At 42.8% G+C, this 27,388-nt stretch overlaps 1 protein-coding gene across 1 annotated transcript in view; it reads right to left on the reverse strand.

Moving 5' to 3' along the window:
* Positions 1-27,388, reverse strand: part of Alk (ALK receptor tyrosine kinase) — a 668,653-nt gene that overhangs the window by 459,344 nt on the left and 181,921 nt on the right. Inside the window, exon 2 of the mRNA XM_058578442.1 lies at positions 6,511-6,630. Coding sequence (XP_058434425.1) covers positions 6,511-6,630 — 120 coding nt within the window. The remainder of the gene's footprint in view (positions 1-6,510; positions 6,631-27,388) is intronic.

Raw genomic sequence — 27,388 nt, forward strand, 5'->3', positions numbered from 1 at the left:
GTCTTGATGCCAGTGACTCCCCATCTCCCTTATTTCCTCAGAGACCTGGGTTCACCACTCCCTCCTGGCCATCTTCACCTGGATGTCCTGATGGCTTTTCAAATAGAACTCGTTCAATATGGATCTAGTCCCCTTCTCCTCTGTCTCAATGTTCTGGACACCATCTCTCCTTGCCAAATAGGAGATGGTGTCTCTCCTCAAGTCCATCCACTCGACTTCTCAAGCTGGGCTCTCCTGGAGAGGCACGCAGGGCCTGCTTACCCCACATACAGCAAGTCTCCCAGTTCCCTCTTGCCCCTCTTTTTCATAGCTTACTATGCTTTTCATGCTGACTCATGTCCAAACCCTGAGCACACCCAGGAGCAACTCTCTCCAGCTTCTCCCTGTGGCTCCCTCCCAGCTCCTCTTTCCCTGTGTCACAGAGCCTGACCTGTCCCTGCATATGCCCCTCTGTCCAGGCTGCCTTCCTCACTGGTCTCAGTGTTTCCAGCTCTGCTGTCCCCATCTCCAGAATGTCTACTTCCCTGGATCCTCTACAGAACTGACCCATCCTCCTCTCCTCTGTGCTCCAGGATGCTTTGGACAGGCATGTGCTTGTCACAGGGTACCCAGGCCTCCTCTTCCTCCAGAGTCCCTTGAGGGAAGGAAATGTATCCCATTTGTCTTTATCACTCACTCACACGTGTTGAACACAACCCAGACTACAGTTGGTGCTCCACAAATGTTTTCACCCAGCCTCCCATTCTCTGTTTCTGGAGGCACACTATGGGGAAAATGATACAGACAGGTAGGGATGCAGGAGGGTCCTTCACAGGGAAGGTCAAGACTGGACCAAGGATTAGGGAGCTACCTGTCCAGGTAGCTGAAACCACATTAGTGGGAGAAAGAATACACGGAAAGGAGACCGGGCAGCCGTAGGTGCCCTTCCACTTTGTCTCTCTCTCTCTCTCTCTCTCTCTCTCTCTTCCTGTGTGTCCCTCCTTACCTCTGTCCCTGCATCCATCTCTTTCCTTTGTGTCCCTCTCTTTCCTTTGTGTCAGTGTCCTTGTTTCTGTCTGTGACAGTTGTTTTTAAATGGATCCCTCTCGACTTGTTTTGTCCATCTTCATGTCAGTCTGTCCACCATTCTCTTGATTCTCTTCTTTCTGCTTCTCCTGACTCAACTCGTCACTAGCGGAGCGACACACTCGTCATATTTATTGAATGGGTTTATTCATCTTCGTTTCAAAGGTACACGACTAAGAGGAGCATTTCCAACCTGTCTCTTCTAAGCCAACTGCTTTTTATTGAATTTCTATGGATTGAGTTTGTTGACTCTCAGCAGGTCAGCGGAGCTCGAGGTGATAGATGGTTCCTGCTCCTGGGCCTTGTATGACTGCCGGCATTGCAATTCCCTTTGGGACTCAGCCTTTTTGGTGAATGCATCCAGAGGCCTTTTGCTTATTACGTTGTAGATAACAACACAGATGCATGAGCCACAAAAGAACTCGATTCCTCAGTTCAGTGGAGCAGGGCTGGGAACAGAACACAAAGTGACCTGGCCTGTTGGGGGCAGAAGAGTTGGAAAGAAAGCTTTGGGCCCTGACAACAGACCACTAGGGAGCTGGGAGCTGCTTTTGACTGATACCAGGCTCCTGAGGGCCGGAATGGCTGATCACGGCCAGCCACGTTAAATATGTAATTTCAGAAATGTGATCAAACTGACTTCCTGCCAGAGCTACGGAGGAAATCCCATAGGGTGCTGGAGGGCCTTTCTGTTTTCCATTTTTGATTCTGTGTTGGGTTAATATTTTTTTTTTTTTGAGAGAGAGAGAGAGAGAGGGGGAGAGAAAGAATGATATTTAATTTACCCAGTCTTTTCAATCAACGAAATTGATACATTAGCAGGATGGGTGGCAGTGGTGGCAGCAGCAGGGAAAGTAATTAAAAAGTCTAATTTTTCTTTCCAAAAGCACCAGCCTCTAAATTGGATAGGTCCCCGTGGACTAGAAAGTAGACAAAGTTTTAATAGAACTTTTATTCAAAGTCCAACAATGGCTTTGTTATGCTCAGATATTGGGAAGAATACTTTCTTTTTCCAGGAGTCAATGTTCCAGACATTGAGGGCCTGGAGGGATAAAGATTTATATAAGTTTCTTAGGGCTGTCATAATGAAGTCCCACTCGTTGCGTGGCTTAAAATAATAGACATGTTCTCCTCCCACAGCACTAGAGGTCATATATCTAAAATCAAGGGGTTCACCAGGCTGTTCTGCCTATAAAGCTCCGGGGGAGCATCTGGCCTATGCTTTTCTCTTAGCTTCTAGTGTTGCCAGCAACCTTGGCTTAGAGGAGCGTCGCTCCGACCTCTGATTCTATGGCCACACAGTGAGTGTCCTGTGTATGTCTGTGCTGTGTTCTTATAAGCACACAAGTCTTATGGCCCTAATCCAGTGTGGCCTCATTTTAACTTAATTACATCTGCAAACACTTTACTTCTCAATAAGGTCTCATTCACAGGTACAGAGGTATGGGGATCTTAATGGACCTTTTTGAAACACAAAATTCTACCTATAAGAGAGACCGTATTCTGGGGTGGAGAGGAAGAAAGGAGAGCTATACAAGACTATCTACCACGTTTAAGGAGAGGAAAGTTACCTAGCCTACCTCTTCTTAAATTGGGAACAACAAGGCTTGGGTGCTACAGCTACCCAAGGTCTTAAATATCAGACTGATCTTTCGGTCCAAACACCAGGTCTCCCAGGAAGTCTGAGTGTTCTCGCTGGAAGGCTCATCTCTAAATTACTCTGTGATGTGTTTGTAGAGCCCTCAGCTTGAAACCAGAAAACCTGGGTTCACTCTTTTCTACTGTTCACCTGCTCTGTAGCTGGAGAGCACATTAATAAACTCCTTTGACCCTTGATCAACGTTTCTGTAAACATGGGATAAAAAGTAATTTCCACCCACTGTAATTTTATAACACAACTGTAATGTGAAAAATGCTTGTGAAAGGTTTTGCCAAACTATCAACAATTTTTTTAAAAAATAAAAATTCCCTTTTTCCAGTTTTTCTGGGGTGGAACCTCAGGTCATTCTGCTTGAAATGCTGATATGATTCTCCTTGTACCCCAGAGTGGACAAATACGAAGTAATACTGGGAAGGATACCATCTATCTCGGAGAATCTAGAACTCAAGGTGATCAAAACTCCCTTTCTCAATGCCCAGTGGCCTCAATCTCTCAGCAGCTAATGTGACCTGATGGGACAGATTTTTATCTGGGGGCTAGTTACAGTCTAATCCTTTAGCTGGGCCTATAAATAAGTCCGAAGGCATCAAAGATAATGATAAAAGGAAAAACAAAGAAAGTCTTTCTTCAGATGTCCTTCCCTTTCGAAGCCTTGGGGGAAGAACGTACAGCTCTCTGCTCATGATGATGAAATTAGCAGGCTCTTCCTCATTCAAGTCAGAGGCAAGAAAGAGCTAGAATCATACTGAATGCCACTGAAGAGAATATATTTTACACAACATAAAAGACCCCAGCATAAATTAGAAGAAATATGGGGAGCTTTCAAAAAGGTAGGTCAAACTTTTTCCTCAAGCAGATAATTACAGGCTGGGGGTGAGTAAATCTTATTAGCCTCTTCTCCACCCCATCTCTTCTCATAAAACACTAGCGAGAAGAAAGCCACATTCAATTCAGGACAGGACAGCCTCCCCGAGAGGACCGGCCTGCTGCTGTCCATCATGATGTCTGTGGTTGTATTGTTGATGCTACTCTCACCACCACCCCTCCCCCAGGGTGCAGGAGAAGATGGCCAGCCATGCATGAAGCTCCTCTGCAGACTTGCTGAGGCTGGGGGACTCCTCACTGTCTGAAGAACTATCCCTTCAGGCAGCAATTTTCCAGTCAAATTTCTCTGCCCAAGTTTGAGGCCTTAAAATTAATGAAGTTGTTAACATTTCTTAAAATGTCTTTCCTGGCAGTTGAAAGGTATAGATTTATTACCTATAAGCCTGCTGGCCTCTTTGGTTCATAGACATGTAGGCTGAGCCCCTAAAAATACCTTGAGGGAATGGGTGTATTGACCTTAACTCTTGTCTTCAGCCTGCTCAGCAATGAGTCCCTTAATGTCTGGGCGTTGAGGCCAGTCCACAGAGGCCTCTCCATAGCAATGGGCCTAGCTGCCTACAGAATTATTTCCTTGGCCTAAGAACTCTGTGAAGTCAGGGCCAAGGCTTACTCATTTTTCTATTTAATCAATTTCAGCATCTTTCATGGGCTCAGCACAGATGTAGTGGTGACGTATGTGTGTGTATTAGAAGGGGGTGCATAAGTCTCCACTAAATTAAATATGGTGAGAAGATGAAAAGGATCTGAAATTATTACCATACTCAGTCAAGGAGACACCAATCAAGAATGAGCTCTTCCTCCTCCATGAATCAACACCAATAATGGTGCCGACTTTGGCACCCTTGTCCAGCATTTGGGCAACCACTTGCCGATGCTTTCCGTCTTCTCTATCAAGAAGGGAAATCATGAGGTCCTAGGCCACAAGGAGAGCATGAAAGTGAACTTGGGAAACATTCAGATGTACTCCTTTGCCCTAAGGGAACACAGCCCTCTACCCTTATTTTACAGAAGAGGAGGGTGAGGATCAGAGAGAGGAAATAGGTTTATCAAGGCCAAGAAATGGGTAGGTAGGCGGCTTAAAAAACTATCATGGTTTTCTCCTTTCAACCTGCAACCCCTCTCAAGATGCTCCACAGGGAACAAACACATTGCTCTCTGAGGCCTACAGGAGGCAAACCTGCCTTCCTTGGACATTCTGTCTTTCAAATAGTTGTCTTCCTGTTAGAGATACTGAATGACTTTGAGAGCAGATTCAAAAGTGTTATCTGAAGACCAGTTGTATTACAAATCTGGTTACAAAGCATTAAGGATACCAAGGACTAGATTTCAATTATTTATAGACACTTGCCCTTATCATAAGATGACAGTGTCTGGCTTAAATATAATCAGGAAGTAATTCTTATCTGGAATCTCCTGAGAACCACTGATCCTTCTTTCCCTCTGGGGATGCTTAGGAGGAGCAGGAAACATCCTAGCACAGAGTATCATCCTAAACTGCCCTAGGGTTTGTGATGCGTTCGTTTCTTTTAAGTTCGAAATAAACGGTACCATTAATACGTACCGAGACTAACTGTGTTACGGATGACGGACAGCAGGCTTCAGACCAGAGCTTTTCTACAGTGAGTAGAACATCTCTGTTAGGTGCATTTTAAATAGCTCAAGCCCAAGGGCATAGAATGAGCAGCAGGAATAGGTAAAAATGCCCAGAAGGGAATCTCGAACTCAGTGCTACACTGGGTTCATCAATACTTAATTGAATCAAGCCTGATGAGAGAATTCCATCTCTGGAGTCCTTCTGAATCCATTCATTAGGCACAAGGCTTTAGGAGTGCTGTCCTTGTGATGAGATAAGGTGGGGAACAAACACAGCATAGTGCTTGCTCTCTTGGGGTTCGCCCAAAGGAGTTCCAGAGAAAGGAAAATGTTCCCTCGGAAATGTACCAGCTGGGTTCCAAACCTGTTCTTTGTACTGTAGAAGCCCAGCTGGTATGAGCTGTTAGGTTAAGCATGGAGAACCAAGAACTCTATGCCATGTAAATATGGCCCTCTGCGGGCTCCTAGGTTAGGATTTAGCAGGCTTAAGTGAACTGCTGAGAGAAAGAGTGAATTTAAGGGAAGAATTCTCACTTGATGGCTAGAAAACCCATCCATGTGATGATATTAAGCTCAGTTTCCACATCTGTGTAAATGGAAATTGAATCTTTTCTCCTTATTTCCAAGGATATTGCATAATCAAATGAGTTGAAATAATATTAAATTGCATGTTTGGGAAACTACCCAAAGGTAAGAGAGTCACTGAGGAAGACATATGTTCTTCATAGTAACAATCCCCTCTCGAAAGAGTACATGATCTTTAGAAACATGGTGGTTTAAAACCTTATATCCAAAAAAGCAACATTTGAGCTGAAAATAAGCAGTGCATCTAATGATTAGCAAGGAGATGTCAAGAATACCAGGTGCCACACAGCAGCAACAACATTCTTGGCTTCTCCAGTATGCAGAATGCAACTGGAATGGCTTGGCTGGAATGATCTGATGAGGCTGGGTGCCACTGGGAGACCGATGGCACAAAAAGATTTTGCAGGGGAGGTACCAGGGATTGAACTCAGGGACACTTGGCTACTGAGCCACATCCCCAGCTCTATTTTGTATTTTATTTAGAGACATAGTCTCAATGATTACTTAGCACCTTGCTTTTAGCTTTGAACTCAAAATCCTCCTGCCTCAACCTCCTGAGCCTCTTGGAATCCAGGCATGTGCCACTGTGCCTGGCAAGATTTCTTTTTATGTAAGGAGCCCAGGGATCCTTGGAGCATCATTAATCACAAACTGAAATCCATAGTATCCTTAATTATAAGATAGCAATAGTGCCTCACAAATAAGTATCAAAATATACTTACCGTATCGACTGCGATGAGACAGGAAAGGAAAGGAATCTTTCATTATCCAGGTGAGATTCCACACAAAATGGTCAGGAGGAGAAGAAGGCATGTTTGTTGGTGACTCCAAGGAGCTGTGACCTGGACATAAAAACAAAGAGGAGAATACTGATTTTGTGCACTTAGCAGGGGTCATATAGTTGTCACTCAATATCTTTATCACTATCAAACAAGTTCACAAGGGGATTTCATGACATTCATTGAAAAGATGAGGAAAAAATGACTGAGACACTAGTAGACACTAGTAGACCATGATGTACAAGGACAGCCAGATCTAAGATATCTGAATACTGTGACCAAGGCCATGTTAAGGATCTCTGGAAGATGAACTAGAAGGCAGGCAACTTAATGGCTTGGTCTAATAGCTCTATCCAAAGTCTATTCTGCCTGTAAGAATTTGTGCAACTTTATACAGAACTTATATTCATCTTGCCCAAATAATGTCTCCTTCTCTATGCACAGACTCGTAACTTCATCTAATGTTGTTTGCTTGGGTTATTGCCTTATCAATGAGAGGGTTGAAATTGCACTCAGAAGTTATGAATACTTGACGATTATGTTATGTTCGTGGGTGGGGGTGTGTGGAATGCTAGGAGACAGGTTTCCCCACTTCCAAGAGGCCAGGGAGCCACAAAGGATTAATGTTTCTAATTTGCATGAGAGAAAGAAGGGTTGAGGGGAAAAAAGGAGCAGAGCAGCATTAGTCCAATCCTTAATAGTACCTCCAGTGGGTTTTGTGTGGTGAAAATCATTACAATATATCTGCAAATCAAATGAGCGCACGCTGCATGCTCTTATATAGTTCTTCCCAGAAAATCTCCGACTCAATCACTATTTGCTAATGTTTTATGGCAGGCAAAGCTTTTTCTGTTAAAGAAGGAAGGATCTGAGAATTAGTTCCGTTTAGTAGATAGATGTGTAGCCAGATTGAGTGAGGGGAGGAGGGAAGGAGGGAAGCAGAGTTTTTTTCTGCAGCTACCATAGAGCAGGTACCATGGTGGCCCCTTTATCCACACAGTGCCACATGATGTTCACAGTGACGCTCTTAGATGGGAATGATCATGTCCATTTTACTGGTGCAAAAACTGATGGAACTGAGCCCATGTTTGCTTAATACCAACAGGTCATATTCTCCCAGGTGTGGGCTGATTTGCTACTCCAGTGGTAATTGTCAACTCATTTGGAGTGACTTTGTGAAGAAGAGGGAGAAGAGAAAGAAAAAGCAACAGGCTAGCAGAACCATTTTCCTAGCTTGTCTGCCTTGCAGTTTCTTCTGAACCTCTGTAACATTGGCTCCTTGGGTCCTGTATTCCTGTCTTCAACTTTATCCCCCCCACCCCCGCCCCAGGGCAGGGATTGAACCCAGGGCCTTGCACATACTAGCACCAAGATACATCCCTAACCCTCAACTTCTTTTTAGCGTCAACCCAACCTCATATGCTTTAAGGAAATCTCTGTGGGGTTGCCAACTTTTTGCTTCCAGCCCCCTCCACTGTTTCTACAGGTGCTGAACTACGGTAAAGCTGACTACAGGGCCATGAGTCCCTGCAAATGGAACAGGATGGGCATTCTAAAACAAACAAACAAACAAAACCCCAAACCCCCTGACCTCTAGGCACCTCTACCTCCTCTGCCTTCCAAAGATTTGAATTGAAATTGCAGATGGCTGGCTCCTGGGTACCTGGTAGGGAGTTTTTTTACATTCTTCTCATTTCTGATCTAAGAGATCAGAACTAAATTGGCCACTGCCAGGTACAACTTTGTGTAGCAATTCTACAAAATGACTCAGAGGAAATGCACTAAAAGGCCCCAAAAGCTAGTGCTAGGGAGCTGCAGAGAGAAACCATCTCATTTCACTGTCACATCAACTCCATTTTTAAGATGAACAATGGGGCTCAGAGAAGTGAACCCAAGGCCACATGAGTTTTCTTGGGCAGAGTTAAATTTATTACACTTAAAAAATAAACAAAATATATCCAGTACATATGAATTAGGCACTATGCCAAATACTTTAAATGTATCATCTGCTTCTTACAACCACCTTATGAATAAGTATTATTATTTGTCCTAATTTTGAGGAAACTGAGCCTCAAACAGGTATTATGCCTTGACTATAGACACAGCCAGTAGCAAGCAGGAGATCAGAGTCCACAGACCAGGTGAACCTGATGTGAAAGCCCATGCTCCTTCCACTACCCTACCTAGACTCCTCAGACCAGCACAGGGTGGTCCTTGGCTCTCCTCAGTGTCTGACAGGGCTCCCATGGGCAATGGCAAAGGTTGCGAGTTACTACTGAGCATGCTCCACAGCGGCACAACAGGGTGAAGGGCCTGGGAAAACCATTCAATCAAATCCTTGCAATGACTCCCATGTGAATAAAAGCCAGCATCTCTAAATCTGACTCATCAGCTTAGCTCAAATTTTAAGTAATTTTGAAGCAACAATAAAACTGAGCCTGAGCTATATTTCCCTGTTTCCAAGTGATGTCATTGTTCTTAACCACTCTATTTGGGAATGGTATTTACTTCTTCCTGGATGTGAAGGATCAAACAGATGGAGCTAGACTTCAGGACGCACTTATGACTCTGAGTAGGCACAGAATGGCAGATGACTTTTTACCTGGATGAGGGCCAAGTAATATAATCAGTGACATATATTTATATATATATATCACATATACATACATTTATATACATATACATACATTTATATACATATACATACATTTATATACATATACATATGTGTGTATATGTATGTGAAAAGCATATATGTATGAAAGCATTCAAAAGAAAGGTCTCTGAGGGCTGAGTTATGACCTGAAAAGGAGATATGGTCATTGCTCTAGGTAATACCAATAGATAGAGCTTAAAGTTTTTCATAATTCACCAAATGGCAATAACTTACTGGGCAAATTTTGGTATTCAGAGTTGAATACTAAAAAGAAAGTAGAATGTTTTATGCTTCCCTTGCAGGAACTCCCAGAATTCTAGACTCACAGGAATCCCAACCTGATCCCTAGAGGAGGTGGCTAGAATAAGTAGCTGGATGAGGCTGGAAGCTAAGGGAGGGGTTGACCAAAAGGATCAGCCTCCCCACCTGAAAAGATGAAGACGAGAAAAGCACAACCTATATGAATGGAGTTGTTCTCCAAATTTGGAGGCATTTGGGACATCAGTGAGTTCTAATCAAAGTTCATAGAATATGCCTAAATTTTGAATAGACAGAAGAAAGTTCTTCTGCATTAAACTGGTGTAGGGTAAAGAATCTGTTTCTTCCCTTCACAGTCCTTGTCCCTCCCTATCCTCACTCCTGCTGGGAAGGAAGTTTTTCTAGCATAAGGAGAAGTCATGCCATGAGAAGAAATCCATTTAAGCAAGAGCTGGCTTGTCTTTGTGGTGCTTCACTCTGAAAATGTGAGGCTCCAAAGTGGAAGGAGCCTCTCCAACACAGACTTTGGGGGCAAAGGTTAAATCAAGACCTACTGACTCAAGTAGAATGACTCTTGGGCCCTAGGGGAAAGACTGGAGGAGAGGGTGGCATAGGAGCAGGTGCCCCTGTGAGGCAGAACAGTGATGGTCTAGTAGAGAAGAGGAACAGAACATCCCCAGGCTGAGGGCATCATTGGCTACTGGTAAAACTGCTCTTTTTTTCTGATGAATTTCTGAGCCCTTTCTGGGCAATGCAGTGTGTCAAGGTGGAGTGAAGACCCCAAGCTCCCAATACCCATCTTTTTTTCACCATGCATCACCCTCTCTGATAATCCCCTGTGTGCTCTCTCAACCCCTCTGCCTCCTCCCTCCTCCTCAACTGTCATGGGTACTGGTACTGGGCGAGGAGGAAGGTGGGGAGGAGGGAAAGGCAATGAAGCTGACAAGTCTCACTTTAAATTCACGACCAGAAACCTCAAGAAAACCCTCAGGACTGCCCAGAAATCCTACTGCATTCCCTAATCGATTCAATTCACTCTCTTTCCAGAACAGCTATTTCAGACTTCTCTTACTCCTCCAATTCCCTCATTCCTCCACATTCTCGCAAACGACCTTGCTTCTTATTTTGTTGAGGAAAAAAGCAGCAAACCCGCCTGCTGATGGTGCCCTGAACATGCCGCCTTCCCCCCTGCTTTAAAGGATGAGGTATCTACACTCTAAAGCAGCGCTAATCCTGTCCCTTCTCAAGGACTCTGCGATTGCAACTGTCCCCCTACCTCCTGCACCAATTTACCCTCTCTACTGAGTCATTCTCAACTGTGGAAAACATGTACCATCTTTTAAAAAGAAAAAGAAATCATTTCTTTGACTTCCATACTCTTCTTCATGAATTACTCTCTGATTTTGATCTCCTTTACAGCCAATCTCTTTGAAGGACTTGTCTTAGCTCCGGTCTCTACTTTCTCCTCCCCCCCCCCCCATACACTTTCTTTTAAATACAATAAAATCAAGATTGTCTTCATTATCACTGGTCAAGGTCACTGGTGACTCCAGGCTGCAGACACAATGAACAAGTCTCAGACCTGATCTTATCCTCCCAGCATTTGAACCCACGGATCCCTCCCTGATTCCTGAGGCCTCACATCTCGATGGCCACATAGTCCTTGGTTGGCTCCTACATCAGCGTAGGTCTTCTTCACTCTTCTTTACCAGATCTACTCCATTTTCCAGATTGTACAGGAGGAAAATTCTCCACTGTCAAGCAGCACATGCCTAAGAAACTTCATGCTGGATCACTGCAGTTTCATCACAGTGGCACTAGCTAATGATGAGTAGTGAGTCACCCTGGCACCTCACTCTCTGCTTATCCATGAAGAAGGAACCTGTTTCAATCAAGCCTACATGTCCATTCACCATGAATCCTCTCCTTAAGCCTTTAACAACCCTGACTTTTCATCCTCAGGAATTCCTCAGTGAATTTCTCCTTGCCTGATATGTAAATAATTTCACCTTTCTTTTTAATAACTCAGGAGTATCTTTGCTGTATTATTCATGATTGCTAAAAGGTGAAGAACTAGAGCCTTTCCCCATCTAAACTCATTCCCAAAGTGATCCTACCCAGTTTCACACTTTAAAAAACACTACCTACATGATACTATATTTATATCTCTGGGTCCACCATCTCCTCTGAAGAAAATATCTATCCAACCACCTGTCTGAAACCTGCATTATGTAAGCATCTCAGATGTAGCATGAGTTACACCTGATACTCTTCACCTAAACCTCATTTCAGAAACCAACACCAATACTCACCTGATTGCTTAGGCCAAAACCCAGGAAGGAATCCTCGCCTTCTTTCTTTTTCTCATACTCCATTATTAATTCACCAAAAATTTTTTTTGGGGGGTGCCAGGGATTAAACTCAAGGGTACTTAACCACTGGGCCATGTCCCCAGCCCTTCTTTATTTTTTATTTTGAGACAAGGCTCACTAGGTTGCTTGCAGCCTCGCTAAGTTGCTGAGGCTAACTTCAAACCTGTGATCCTCCTGCCTTAGCCTTCCAAGTCACTGGGATTACAGGCATGAGCCACCGGACCCAGCTCACCAACAAACCTTGATGGCTTTTCTCCAACATTATCCCTTCTTGTATTCTCTCCCATCACCTCTCACCTTCATTAATTAAAAGCACCTGGCTGTCTTTGCCTCCATCATCTCTCCATATACCAGTCAGACTGACAATGCCATGCTGGAACAGCTTTCGAGATTTTGCAATGGCCTTGCCCTTAAAGGCTCCACATATCTGGCCCCTGGTTGTCTCTCTGATCTTATTTCCAACCATTCTCCCCTTGCTCATGGGCTCAGTCTCACTGGCTTCCTTGCTATTCCTCAGACTCACCAAGCACATTCCCACCTCAAGGAAATTCTCTCAACCTAGAAAGTTCCTCTACCTCAGAGGAACTTTGAGGTCACTTCCTCCCTCTATCCAGGTCTCTGCCTATGACACCTTCTCAGAAGGAACTTCTCTGATCACCCTAAGTAGCACCCATAAGTCACTTTCACTTTAAACTACATTACTTTTTACTCAGAGATGTCATGTAGAGTCACTTGCTGATGGTGCACCTGTCACACTGGCCATTGCTATGTCCCTATTTCCAGTATATAGTATCCACTCAATAAATATTTACCAAATGAATGAAACTGAAACCAGAGCCCTGGAGAAAGTAACTCTGGCACTTACCAGCTCTTTAACTTCAGGCTAAGTTCACACTCACTGAACCTCATTGATGGTAAGAATAGGAATGATGCACGCTCTAAAAACTCCCAGGGAGTCAGAGTGTGTGTGTGTGTGTGTGTGTGTGTGTGTGTGTGTGAGATGTGCTTAAGTATCAGTCATACTAGTCTTAAAGTTTTATGTTTCTATCTCTACTTAAGAATCCAAAATGAATGGGAGGCTTGGTGCCTTTTCTATACCTTGAAGATCTTGTATCAATAAATACAATGTCCAGAAATAAAGAATGCTCCCAAAGAGCTACTTCTCTATTATTCACTAGTTAATTATTGACTTTACCAACTGTCTACTAACTCAACTGCAGAAATTTTAGGCAATGAGCAATGTCTCCATTTTCAGTCTTTATTTTCACATGTCTCGCTGTGTGTCTGCTTGTTCCTACGCCAATGTACATAACATAATAGGCCTATCACACTTGTGTCAGCATCAGTAATAAAGAATTATGCATGTGTGATGGTTATTTACATGAATGCCCTGGGTTCCCAATCAGATATGTTTTACAAACCTACATCAATCAAATGTAACAAATGTCGCTATTCGGAACACTCCTTGGAACGGCTCCTACCTTCTCTTCACATTTTACTTATTTATTTTCCTCCCAACAATAAAACAATCAGTGACAGCCTGTAAGCCCTTTCCCCCTTTATTTGAAAAACACAGTTAATAATGCATTGTTTGACAATGACTTTGTGTCATACAAAGCAAAGCTTAATGTGACCAAATAGTCATCCAGATGTCGAACAGTGAGTGGTAAGCAGGCCCAGCCAGGAGAGGAGATAGGGTGGGCCTCATTTGGGGACTGGCAGCCTAAGAGAAGTAGTCAGTATTCACTGAGCTGAGCCCACACCTGTTCAACAAAGAAACGTTCTCCGTGAATTCACATGACTACTACAGTTAGCAGTGATGTTGGAGTTGCAACAGGCAGTTAATCTCATCGAAAAAACAGAGATGTGATTTCAGAGAAAAGAAATGAGAGAGTTAGCAGATGCACCCTTTGTCCTAAAGACCTGGCGCTCCCCACACCTTCTGTAGACTGGAAAATGAAGGGTTTGAGTGAGCGGTTCGCCTAGGCCCCCTCTAGTTCATAGGTATTTGGTTCTCCATAATTTGCTTTCATCCTTTCTTCCAGCTGCCTCTTTCAGAGAGGAGCTATTAGTGTCAGGGGCGGAATTTGAATGGAATTAAACAGTCCCTACTCCATTTTACCTTTCTCTAAGTCCCACGCCCAACCTGCCAGCAATGTTTGTGCTGTTTCTTGATAGCTCCAGTCCTGAAGCAGAAATTACTCCCCCATAATATTCTCTTGTACCATTCAAAGTTAGAGCTTCAACACATGTTTCTTGCCTCTCCCAGGCCCCCAAGGACCTGTGTATAACTACGGAGTTCATTCAATGGTGAAGCGCACCGTCAGCCATGTAAGCAGGCACCCCTTCCCTAGGTGCCACACTGGGAATATTGACAGCTGAACAGAGGAAACTGTCAGCTTTGTCCCTGTGCTTGGGGAGTCTGCTACCTGAAGGGTATACTAGAGACACACCAAAAAGGGAGTCACAAAGAGGTGTGTTCAGAATCGGTAAAGCTCATAAATGGAAAGCCCTGATACTTTGGTCTCTGTTTCACTTTTCAGCCTTCCTTCCCACCCTTTCACATCCTATGGTCCCCATTACACCCTCATCTCCAAATTTTTACCCAAGCTAAGCTGCCTAGAATGTCCTTTCCAGCCCCTGCCTCCCTAAATCCTACCCTATGTTGAAGGGCCAGTCCCTGAGCAGGAGCCCTGTCAAAGCTGTGGAGCTGGAATTCAGGTTGTATCAATACACAGCCAGATCTGGGACCCCTGCCATCTTCGCCATGTATGGTTTATTGACCCTCGGGACAGTGGCAGTCAGGCCATTCACCAAACATACTGTTTGGGCAACACTGGGTGTTTAGGACAACAGATTATAATGGTATATTAATTTCATTTTAAAATCTCAATTAATTTCAGGTCTGTTGCTTATGTTGAATATTTTTAATTATAAATTGAGAAAAAATTTGCAAAAACTTTTCATGGAGGCTGTTGCTCTGTCTCAGGCAGGACGCACTTCTCAGGGACAGGGGCAAGGCGGGGTCAGAGAAAGACCTATTATGCCTGGTGAGAAAGCATGTCTATGTAGGCCACTGGTGAATCATTCAGGGACATAGATAATGAAGTTAGTGTGGTATTTGATGCCTCTGTTTGGAATTTATATCCTTCTTTGGAGAGTCCCAAGTCACTACATTTTGACCTTCCTGGAGAGGACCTGTGTCCCAAGCAAGCTGCTCCTGACCAGCCAGTGAGCTCTGCCACGTCTTCAGCTGTCCTGAATCCCGGCTCCAGCTGGACTTGGTCACTGGGCCTACACTCCCTAACCAGGGTAGACTCACCAACTTTCAGCAACTGTAGGAGAGTAACTGGAATTTTCACTAATCCAAGAGAGCTATGGAGAGGGTATCACTGTCCAGTGCCCTGATCTTCACTCACCTCCCCACACCTGTTTCCTTGCAAGGTCCTGGTGCTTCCATTAGCAGGGCAACAAGACTCGCTCTTCTGGGTCCATTTCTGCAGTTTGTCTGCCACACTATGAAATTTACTCCACTGTGATCTCAAGCCTATTTTCTCCCCCCAAAATATGTTGACTAGAATAATAATCAAAAGAAGGACTTTGAACTGCCACTAGGCCTTTCATCTTGTGATCTCAGAAAGTTTTACCAGGCACTAAATAATTAATGTATTGATAGTGACACAAAAATGGGCAGCCTAGAAAATCAAGTCCATTAACAAAAGACCTTTCTTTTATGAAGCAAGGGAGTCCTTCTAGCAATGATCATCCACTGTGGATTCGGAAGGCTCTGGGTAGGTCAGACAGGTGGCTATAAGCTATCCAAGGACAAGTGACTCTGCTCCTGACCTGATGTTTCAAGTTGGGAAGTGACAGCACAGAGACCACTGAGCTCATATGGCAAGGACCCTGGGGAGGGTATGGCCTATTTCCACAAGAGAAGAGCTCCAACATGAAAGAGTGGACACTAGCTACCAACACCTTCACATCACTCAGGTCTCACTGATGGCCTTCAGAGCCTTCCACTCATGATTATCACAATGACCCTACTAGTTAACCCCTTTCTCTGATGAAGATATTGACGTTCAGAAAGCACAACTGCCCTACCCAAGGTCATCTGGACAGTGAGCACTGGGATAGAACATGAAATCGCAGTCTTTGGATAGACCAACCAAGAATGCCACTCTGCAACACCAACCCCTTGGAGATGATGCTGACTCTCCAGGAAGACAGGGACATTGAATTAAACACAGCAGAAAGAGATTGATCAGATCACAGAAGCTACAGTATTCTCCTAACTATGGATGACAGAGCCCTTCAGGTCAACCAGGAAGGTAACCCACTAACACACACCTGCTATCCGAGCAGCTGGCTCTCTAGGGCCTATGGATCCGCTAACACTGTTTCCATGGCAACCACCATGGGCTGGTATGCTCAGGGCCCTTCTGATGGGGTCTTGGCTGGTCCAGGAGAGGGATTCCTAGGGTGAGAGGAGGAAGAGGGAAAGAACGCTACTAACTTCCTCTTGACCCACTCATTACTCCTTTCCAGTTAGGGAAGAGTCCATCTTCCAAGAGACCACAACTCCAACGCCACGCTGCTCGGCACACAGACCTTTCGCATCTCCAGAGCCTGGAAGCAGAGTGCTCTTGCAGACTGGTGTGCTAGACAGAGACCCGATTCCTGGGAACAATGATGCTACTGCATGACCTTGGGTAAGCTGCCTAACCTTTTTGAAGCTTTGTTTCTCTGCATATAAATCAGAACTCATCCTGCTTTCCCATCCAACTTTACAGAGGCTCAGAGAATTAATGAGACAGTATGTACAAAGCCCTCAGGCTCTTTTGAACAAAGGTACACTAGAAATCCTTGTGCTGTTACTAAGGGGCATTGTCATGATGATCCATTTTAAAACACAGCTCACCTGTACCGCAACAATAAACTCGGTGTGAATGAAAGCAGACAGGCGACAGCCCGATTCGCTCTGCCCCACTCTGACGCTTCACCCATCTAGCACTGTGACAACAGTGGTCAGTGTTACCCTTGACCCCTCTGCAGAGACTGAGAGGGAGGGAGTTGGGCGAGACTGGACCTGCTGTTTATCCATGTCTTCCTGTCACCTATGTGAGGAGCTGAAACCCAGGAAGGATGGTGCTTTACTCAAGGTCATCTTATCAGCCAAAACTCAGAAATCAGCAGTTTCCTTCATTCTGTGCCTCACCTGAACCCAAAAGGTTGCAGGAAAGAAGGTTGGGAAGAAATAGGGAGACATTTATTTTTGTTTTTTAAAGCTTTAAATTGCTATGCTATGCAATGCTGGGGGCGGGCACTGTGGAAGAACCAATATTTGATGTGTGCTTACACTCTGCCCATGCTGTGCCCATTCTGGATGCTTTGTGACCCCCCCCCCCCATGCCACATAGATTCATACAATTTTCTGATTGGAGGGTTATTATTCCCATTTTCTATTAAGGGAACTAGGCTCAGAGAGTATAAGTAATACATTCAAAGTCCTGGAACCCACAGGGATGGAGCTAAGATTAATTCAATTAACTACTATTTACTGAGAATCTCCTTATGCATGGAACCCTGCCCTAGGCAGCTGGGATTCAGCAAGGAGCAGGCTGAATCCTCCTAGAGTTTCAGGAACTTGGAGAACAGTGGGCAGCAGACAGTTCTGCAGACCAACACTTGCATCTCTGCAGTGCTTGACATTTTTATGTTTTATAAAATAAACAAAGGAGGGATTTGATCCCATCACAAGGGCCAGGGGAGGATACCTGAGATTGAGTTACAGCCCTAAAGTAGAAGAACAGAGTTAACCAGTTAAAGGGAGTGGGGTAGAGTAGGAGACCAGAGAGGGCAGGGTCTGGTCAAGCCCAAGTCTCTCTCAGTCTAGAGCCTCTGCTCCTTATTCCTCACCAAGAGAGATGAGGTGCCGCTGAGAAATCCTGTTGTTTGGACCAACCACAATGTCATTGTCTGGAACAGAACTCCACGGAGACCCCACTGATTGCCCTTGAGAACAGGGACACTGAATTAAACAGCAGAAATTTTTCTAAGAATGACAGCTCCCTCCAGGTCAACCAGGAAGGTGACATAGAACTGTCACCTAGAATAGCTTCACCCCTCAGCAGGACAGATCTGTGTTCGCAGTCACCTTTCTGCCTGTTTTCTGATATTAGGCTATTGGCCAAGTTCCCTGTAGGAGGGGCCTGGTATCCAGGCACCTGACCCCAGCCTCCAGCCAGCCCTTCCTTGTGGTCTGAAATCTAAATCATCTTCTAGAAAAGGGAAAGGTTGAAACTGACCCTGGATCTGCATTTGCAGCCATCTGGGTCCTAATGGCAAGACCCGATTTTGCACTCACCTTACCGTGGCCTGGGCTGAGGACATCAGAGCCTGGCTTTCTCCACCAGAATTTATTTTGCTTTAAAGACGAAGCAAAGACAGGCAAAGAGGGAAGAAGGTAGGGGGAAGAGAGTGGCAAGAAGAGGGAGGTAAGAGAAAGCAGAGGCAGCACTGCAAGGAGACCAACATTATGGGATGGAGACGGAAGAAAGAAAAGTGGAGAGCAAAGAGAATCATCTGGTATTTTTCACTATTTGGAAGTTACTGAGAGGAAGTTATTCACAGTACCACTGTAAAAAGGCCATAAAATACCTTGGGGAAAACATGAACGTCACGCTGCCACCATACAGATGAGCACCCTGGAATTAGCTGCCAGAGCAGTGTCTGAAAAGAGGAAATTCAATGGCCCACACTGCTGCCTCCTCCCTTCCCCCTCCCGGCTTCCACCCCCTCCAAATCGCCTGGCTCCGAAAGTAGAGGCAGTAATTTGGAGCCAGCAAGTGTGAAGGAATGTCGGCGCTGTTATTTGCCTTCATGCAGCACATCTTGAGTACATCTTTTAGAAATATAATTTAAAATACACTTTCAGTTTGACTCTAAAAAATCTGAAAAAAAAAATCCCAGGTATAAAGGAAAAAAAAATAAGTAATACCCACTCCTCCAATATCCACAGATCAATGTTAACATTTTATGGTATATTGTTTTGTGACTTGAGTTTTCACTCACTCAACATAGCATTTGGCTGGAAAGCAGGTTGAGAAGTACAGAAGAGCCTTCCTTTCCATCCGTGAGATCTGTCTACAGGGCAGAGAGAAGTGATCCTTTGGAACCACCCATGGGACCAATACCAGTCAGCTCACACCCTGGGCACAGATGCTGAAACTATGGAAACTGGGGATGCTCTCTGCTGGGTCTAGGACCTGCCATTAAAGGCAGGACAGGCTTGGAGAGACCACATTTTAGCGGGAAGGATAGTTCTCTATGGATTTGGGAGACACCTGGGATGTGAATGGGGAATAGACCAGGAGGAGGCAGATACCCTATAGTGAACCTCCTCAGCATGAGTGAGCAGAGGAGTGAACACTTTCTGCTCTCATAGGTACCTTGAAGAAGTCATAAGAAGCAGAGACTACAGAAATTGTGCATGTCAGTGCTTGAACCTCAATAGTAGGTACCCTACATCAATTTTATGAATTGAAAAGGATAGAAAAGTAGAATTCCATCTCATCCTCAAAGGGACAGGCAATGAGGGAAAACTGGAGATGGAGTAATATCCAGGGAGTATTATCCCTGTGGCCAACCACACATCCTCCAAGTGTGTGGAAGTTCTTAAAGTCCCTTCATCGAGTCTTTGATCCTCATGAGTTTTTATAAGAAAAAAAAAACTAAATTATTGAGGAAGAAAATGAAAATCAGAGCAGTTAAATTAGTATTTCCCAACCTTTTCTCAGATCATGATATACACAAAAAATGAAAATATTTATATGACCCACTGGGGTAAACAAGAGAGACTACACGCAGGTAATTGGCCCATGGATTTGAGCCACTCCTGGTAAGGCACAACCTCCCAGAGTGCTGAGGGACTCAATACTTCAGCGTCTCTGTACACCTATTGCTCACCTGGAGCACTTGCAAGGCCTCTGCCCTCTGCTCAGTAAGGAGGCTGCAGACCAAGAGATGTGGCCAGCCATAGTCAAATACTAACAAGTGTCAGATTACACCACTGCCCTGTATCTTTTCCTGGAGATATCTCCAAACAACAGTAGAGATCTTGGCCTCACAAGATTCCTGGGGTTTATTCTGGGGATAGTCAGAATCAGGAGAAGAGCAGGTATGTCCAGCAGTGTTCACTTCTACAAATCAGGTGACACGGATGAATGAGGGTCTTGAAGCTGGAGCTTAGAAAGTTTCCAGCAAGTGTGCATTATTGCTAAGAGGCTTCCCTAAAGAAAAGAGGTAAAATGTGGCTCCTTTGTCTAATCTGGGAAATTCAGAAAATAATTTCACAGGACGGTTATTGAATGGAGAAAAAATAATGATTACAAATGACTGAGTTAACTGCACATAGTCTCATCTGTCATCATATGAGCATCTTATCAGAAGTCTCATCAGTATTAGGGGCTCATCATGACTGATGCCCTTTGCCAACCAAAGTGCCTTGGCTCCCTCCCTTGTCCCTTCAATCATGGTGGCAGGAGGAGCCTTATAAGGTTTGAGTATAAACTTTGAGAAATTGCTTTGAGCAATGACTCCAGAAGTGGCTTCCAAGATAATGGAGTCTTTTTCTGCAAGTGGCACTCCATCTCCCTAAGACTTCCCAGGTCTTGCCATCATTGGAGATTCTGGGCAGCACCGGGACATGGTGTCTGTTAGCACCAGATATAAAAGAAACTAAATCTTCTAGCCTGCTGAATAAAAGATTGCAGTAGATGTGTGTAGGTCACACACAGGTACTGTCTATATAATATTAAAGCTGTAAATGGAAAACGAAAATATTTCTTTAAACCCCCTAATATCTCCAAATGCAAAACAAAGATTTTCATTTTCATCGGGACAATGTCAATCCAGCCTAAGAAAAGCAGCCGGGAGTAAGTGGCAAAAATATTTGGAGCAGGTAAATGAAACCTGGGCTACATGAACAATACTACTTCTACTGCTATCACTGGGCACAAAAAGCCCTCCTGACAGTTAGGGAGATTCTGTCAGTGACCCGAAAAGGTGTTGTAGGAAAGTGAAGTCATTTCCCTACTAACTGTTCACACTCAGCAGTGGGACAGGAGGGGAGGAGAGCCCTCACTTCGACCCAGGACTAGCCACAATGTAATCCTTGTTATCTGTTCAAGAAGCATCCAGAGACTTCTAGAATTCTCAAATTCATGAATACTGTTGTTAGCATATCATTACTTTCATAAAATCCATTATCACAATAGGCAGAAAACAACAAATTACCATCTAAGTGACTCACAACCCCACCCAGAATAATAGCATGACATTTCCAAATTCCTATCTCAGCAAAATGACAATTTATTACATATCAAGTAATTTGGATTCACTTGCAAATAGTAAAGATTGTGACTATTAAATCTGCCACTACTGAAAAGCTCCTAGAGTCAGAATATGAAAGAGGGATGAAATCAGTCGCAAAAGCTTTTTTACCTACGTGGGGCCCCAGATTCTAAAAGAGACAGAGAAAGGCAAGCTATTAGTACACACTCCACATATTCTAGCTGTGGCTTTCTGCTCTGCCCACATATGTAAATCTGTATAGTTCCCTGCCTCAGGTAAGTAGCAATTGTGTCTCCAATTGGTTGAGCTCACCCCTGAGGTAAGAAGACTTGCAGAAGGTATATTTATGGGTAGCAGATTGTTAGATAGTACTATGAAGTGAATGTCTGTGTTCCCCCCAAATTCATATGTTGAAACATAATCTTCAATATACTAGTGTTAGGAGGTGGGACATTTGGTAGAGTCCTTATAAGTGGAATGAGTACCCTTGTAAGAGACTTGAGAGAGACCTCATACCTTCCACCATGTGAGGTACAAGGAGGAGGAAGAATCAGTGAACCAGAAAATGGGCCTTCCCTCAGGCTCCAAATCTGCCATCACCTTGATCTTGGACTTTCCAGCCTCCAGAACTATAAGAAATAAATTTCTGTTGTTTATAAGTCACCTACTCTATGGTATTTTAAAAAAACAGCAGCCAGTAGACTAAGATAGGGAGACCCAAAGATAAAGACATTGATCTCCTGACTTTTAAGAATAGTTATAAGTGATATAAAACCAACAGAGAGATGCACTAGAATGTGAAGCAGCCTGCCGGGAAGGAAGCGAGGAAGTAAATCAAAGGAAATCTACTTGGGGAACAAAGAGGAGAGCCTGATACCAAAGAGAAAGTCTCAGAATGGCTAGTGGTGCTCTCACCCTGCAAGGGGAGCCATTGAGGATGAGTAACTCAGCCACACACTCTGGAAGTCAAACAGGAATTGCAGGAAGGATAAGGGAAGAGAAAACCTGATGTCACCCACGCAGAGTGAAATGGCAGCCAGGGCCTCTTCCAGCTTCGAATTGCCATTGTTTATAGAGATAGAGAAATGTAAGATTTATAAAAGGGGTTATAAACTAAATTAAGAGAAAAGGAGGCCAGATGGGGAATCCCAGATGGCACCATATCTAATCTTAGAGTTGAGATCATGAGCTCAGACGTCAGGCTGACCTGAACTCAACTCATAGCCCCACCACTTACCAAGACCTCTGTGACCTCAGGCAAGCTTTCCTCATCTGACATAGGAACAATAATAGAACGAATCTTATCTGCTTACCTTACCATGTCATTAGAAAGTGCTTATGAATTGTTCAGCATAATGCCTGGCTTAGAGTAAGTGTTCAGTAAATGTTATTTGTATCATCAAACACATAATTCACAAGTACAGGAAATGATGAGCAAAATTTGGTCCCAGCTATTAAGTGGCCTGAGTTCTAAAACTGTGGGGAAGACTCATGTGATCTCTATGAGGGAAACATCATCTATAGCAGTAGGAGAAGATCTGAGGTCCAGGCACACCCACAGGGATGGGCAGCCTTTTAGGACTGTGTGGGCGGAAGAGATGCCAGTGGAGGTTGAATCTGCTGAGCTAGAGGCCTGCAGAGGCCTAAACGGGACCCTGAGTCTTAGGAAGGCTGGAGAAGCCAGGTAGGCTGTCAATCTGGAACCAGTGAAGCATTGATCAGGTTACCCAGGTGAGAACTCAGCCATGGAAAGACGAGGTAGGGACACAATTAGGGGACCTGGGGAAGAAGAAGCAGGAGACAGGGCATGGAATCAACACCAAGCCCAGGTCTTGGCCACCTTCTAAGCATATGTCCAAAATTAACTGACCTAGTGATCAAGTAAGCTATTCTTTTTATATCCATTGTACCTCACTCACACTCAAGCCCAGACAAAAGGAAGTGCAGGAAGTCTGTCACCTAATTTCAGGACAATCCCAGGGATTTCAAGTTATGCCAGAAAGAGGAGAGTTGGCTATGTTTTAAATTATTTTTTTCAACTGGGGGAAAAAAAAAACACCAATGGATTTCAGGAGCCATACCCTCTGGCAAAGTTTAACAATATTCTCTGGTGAAGTTATAACATGGATAATTAATCAAATAACATAGAATCTTCAGAAACATATGTTGACCATTGAAAGATAAAAATAGGTCAGTGGCAATAAGACATGGTCAAACTAATATCTTTACTATCAAAAGAACAACCTCCCAACTCCAAAAGGATAAGACAAAGAACCTGCCCCATGAAATAAATAGACCTGATCACCTTTTCTCTTCCTCTCTCCCTTTTTTCTCCCTCACATATACACACATATACAGAGAAATACCAATGGCTAATAAATATTTGGCAAAAGTTCAACTAAAATAGTAGCCAAGAAAAAGCAAATTAAAACACTGAAATACTACTTTTATTGAACTAGAGGATATTTTAAATAATTTCTAATAATTCAAATAATGTAAATTAAATTTAAAAAGTTTTTTTAAATAATTAGGGTCAACAATAATAAGGAACCCTCAGCTAATTTTTTACATTCTTGATAGAACTATAATTATAAATTTAATGCGATTTTAAATGATAATGCCATAATGGTTAACAATAAATGCTTGCTACATATAAATTCTTATGCAACATAATTTTATTTATCACAATAATCCTATAAAAGAGGTGATGGTAGCTTCATTTTGCATATGAAGAAATTAGGAAGTTAAAGAGTTCAAATGCCCTGAGAATCTGATCCTCACATGTCTCAGGGAGGGGATTGGTAAGGAAAAGGATAAGAGGAGAGGTGAGAAAACCCCAAAGGTGATTCTGAGTTGGACATAAATATTTTCCTTTCTAGAATAAAGCTACTGCACTGTACCACTGATAAGGAGAGAGAAGTAGTTTGGATAAATAGTGTCTTAAGAATATTTATACTATTGACTGATTCTTTCCTAAGAAAATATTTCAAAATGATAAACATGTTTGTGAACAATTGCATCTTCGGTGATTGTATAGTAATAAATATTTCTCAGCTAGAAACAAAATCTAGCAATAGGACCAATGACAGACAGTAGTCATAGTAACAAATACTAGCTTTTATTGCATGCTTTTAGCTTACAGCGAAGCTTTACTTGAATTATCTCATGTATTCTTTATAGAAAATTTATGAACTAAAAATTATAAGTCATTCCCATATTATAGCAACCTCAAATTATGGTCTCAGGAAAGTTAAGAAACTTTCCTGAGATCATAAGCCAACCCAGAGCAGAAGAATCCATGCAGCCTTACTCCAGAGCTTTCACCATTAGCCATCAAACTCTCTATATTTAATTTATTGCCATGATGGAATATTATGGAGCTATTAGAGATAATGTTTTCAAAGAGGTTTTGATAACATAGGGAAATGTTTACATTATATGCTTAGAAAATTGAATATATAGTATGATCTCAATTTTGTGAAAAATATACAAAGAAAATGCCTGGAAGGAAATATGCCAATTAACAGTAATTGTCTTTGAATGATCTGGTTATGAGTCATTTATTTTCTTCTTTATACTTTTCTGAATTTTTCTAATTTACTAAAATAAGCATGTGTCATTTTTTTTTTTAATCCAGGGTGGAAAAAATATAAGTCATGTTCATGCCAAATTACCTTTATTTCCATTTTGACAGTGTATTTTAAAATTTGACAAAGTAGCTTATATTTTAGTGCATAAAGAAATGGAAACAAGTGAACAAGTTTAACAAAAAAAATAACTCAAATTGTTTATTAATGGAATAATGTTTCCTGTATTAGGTAAATAAAAGAACAAAGATTAAAGCTTATACACTGAATTTCTACTCCCCTTACCCTAGGGTCTAGCAGAGTGCCTTCATAGTGTTATCTTCTGGAAAATGTTTATAGAATGAGTGATTTTATCTTGTTCAATATTTTTTAACATCAATAACAAGACATGGAAGAAATGCTTATTGAATTTGTAGAGATAACTAATGCCACAGAGAACAGAGTCAAGATTTGAAATTATCTAACTCACATCCAGGATGAAATTTAAAACTCATTAAAGTTCCTAAAGTATCAATTGTTTATGTATCAAAAATCTTAAAAAGTCTTTTATCAGTTGAATTACTGATTTTGACTCTAGAAATATCCCAGGGAAATAACTAGGAACATGTTCAAAGATTTAGCCCAATGATACTCATTGCTGTTTTAGTGAGCTTTCTGTCACTGTGAACAGAATACATGACAAGAACAACTTAGAGGAGGAAAGATTTATTTTGGCTTATAGTTTCAGAGGTTCAGTTCTTGGTTGGCTGGTTCCAAGGCAGAGATATTATGGCAAAAAGGCATGATGGAAGAAAGATGCTTAGCTCATGGCCGCCAGGAAGCAGAGAGGAGTGGGTTGGGGAAGTAGTCGTGGACAGATATAGTCCTCAAGGCCACACCCCCTGGGAACCTACTACCTCTAGCTATGCCTCACCTAAGGTTTTCATCACCTCCCAGTAAATCCATTCAAATTATTAATCCATCAAATGGATTAATCCACTGATGAGTTCGAAGACCTCACAACCCAGTCATTGCCTAAAAGCCGTATCTTTGAACTTTGCTTCATTGAGGGCTGTATTTTCAACACATAAGCTTTGAAGGACATCCATTGTAAACCATAACAATAGCTCTACTTAGTAATATCAAAGATTAGGAAAAATTTGGATGGAAAAAGTAGATGGTAAATATACTGTGGCATTCTTAAAAATAGAATATTATCCAGTTAAAGAATGTTATAGAAATTTGTTGTTGCAGAGATGTTTTTTTTAACACGTTAAGTTTTAAAAGCAGGGAGGGTTATAAAACAACATAAATAGTGTGATTATATTTTGGCTAAAATATATAGGTGATTACTAGAGATAAATGCATGGAATATAGATTTGAAGGCTACACATCAAAATGTTAGGGGTAGTTGCATGATGTAATTATGGGTAGCTTAGTGTATTTGTGTTTTTTTTCACTATGCTCTGATGAACGTGAAGTATTTTTTGAAGACCGATGTAAAATTATTCTCTGTGCAACCGCAGAATGTGTTTTGGGGGCTTGCAGTTGGTGCTGATTTTACATTTCATGTAGAAAACAAACAAACAGGGTCTGGATGTTTGATTGCCCCAAGCTCTATACAGCTAGCAATGCAGCATGGCAGCTAAAAAGACGTTAATTCCAATGTGAAGTGACACAACTAGAAGCAAAACCTTCATACCACAGGCAGCAGAGACTCCCCTGGGCTCCACAGTGGGTGAAGCACATTGATAATATTGCATTCAGTTCTTATATCATTTTAGGAAAAGAACTGACAAGCCAGGGAGTCCAGAGTACAATAAGCAGGTGGCAGACACATCTGCCATGAACTAGGTTTGCCCAGAAAAGGAGAGTCTAGTGGGAGGCATTACCTCCACCATTCTTCCCATCTTGGTGTCTGTTTTCTTTTACAGAATCCTCTCTAAGCATCTACCACTAGGAAATATCCTGGGATGGTTCCCCAGAATCATACGGTACATCTGCATGGAGAATAGAAGTAGTCTGAGTTGGAACTAAACCCAGAAAGAATAGAAAGGTCATGATGAGGGTAACTGAGCTGAGATAAAAGAGAAAAAGGCACAGCAAGAGACAAAGGCAAAAATGCAAGCTTGGTGTGCCTGAGGAAGAGGTCCTTGAAACTCAGATCGTGGCACAGGAGGAGTTGAGGAGAGATTAACAGAAAGATGGCTTCGGCGGTAGTTTTACTGTGCCTCCAGTAAGGCAGATCATGTTATATTATATTCATTCATGTGTTCAACAAATGCCCTTTGTTAATACTAGGTGTTGCACCTAGTCACAGAGACAGCAAACCGAAGCGGCCTGGCCCTCATGAAACGTAGAGTCCATGTTAATGGAGAGAGAACAGCCAGATGGATTTTGGTTTTATAAATGACACATTACAAATTGCACACTCCTTTTGCAGAGCAATCATGCTCATAACTTTATGTATCATTACTTCTTATCATAAAATGGCCTTCCACATTTCTGTCTTGATAGCATAATTTAGCTTATGAGTGCACTGGGCAAATTCTATAATGTATACAGCCGTCTATTGCTTTGTTGTCACTCCAGAATGACAGGGTGGTGACCACACA

This window comes from Marmota monax, unplaced genomic scaffold (genome assembly GCF_021218885.2).
Source record: "Marmota monax isolate L192 unplaced genomic scaffold, Marmota_monax_Labrador192_F-V1.1 WCK01_AAM20220418_F8-fsc00010, whole genome shotgun sequence".
In the NCBI taxonomy this organism is placed as follows: domain Eukaryota; kingdom Metazoa; phylum Chordata; class Mammalia; order Rodentia; family Sciuridae; genus Marmota; species Marmota monax.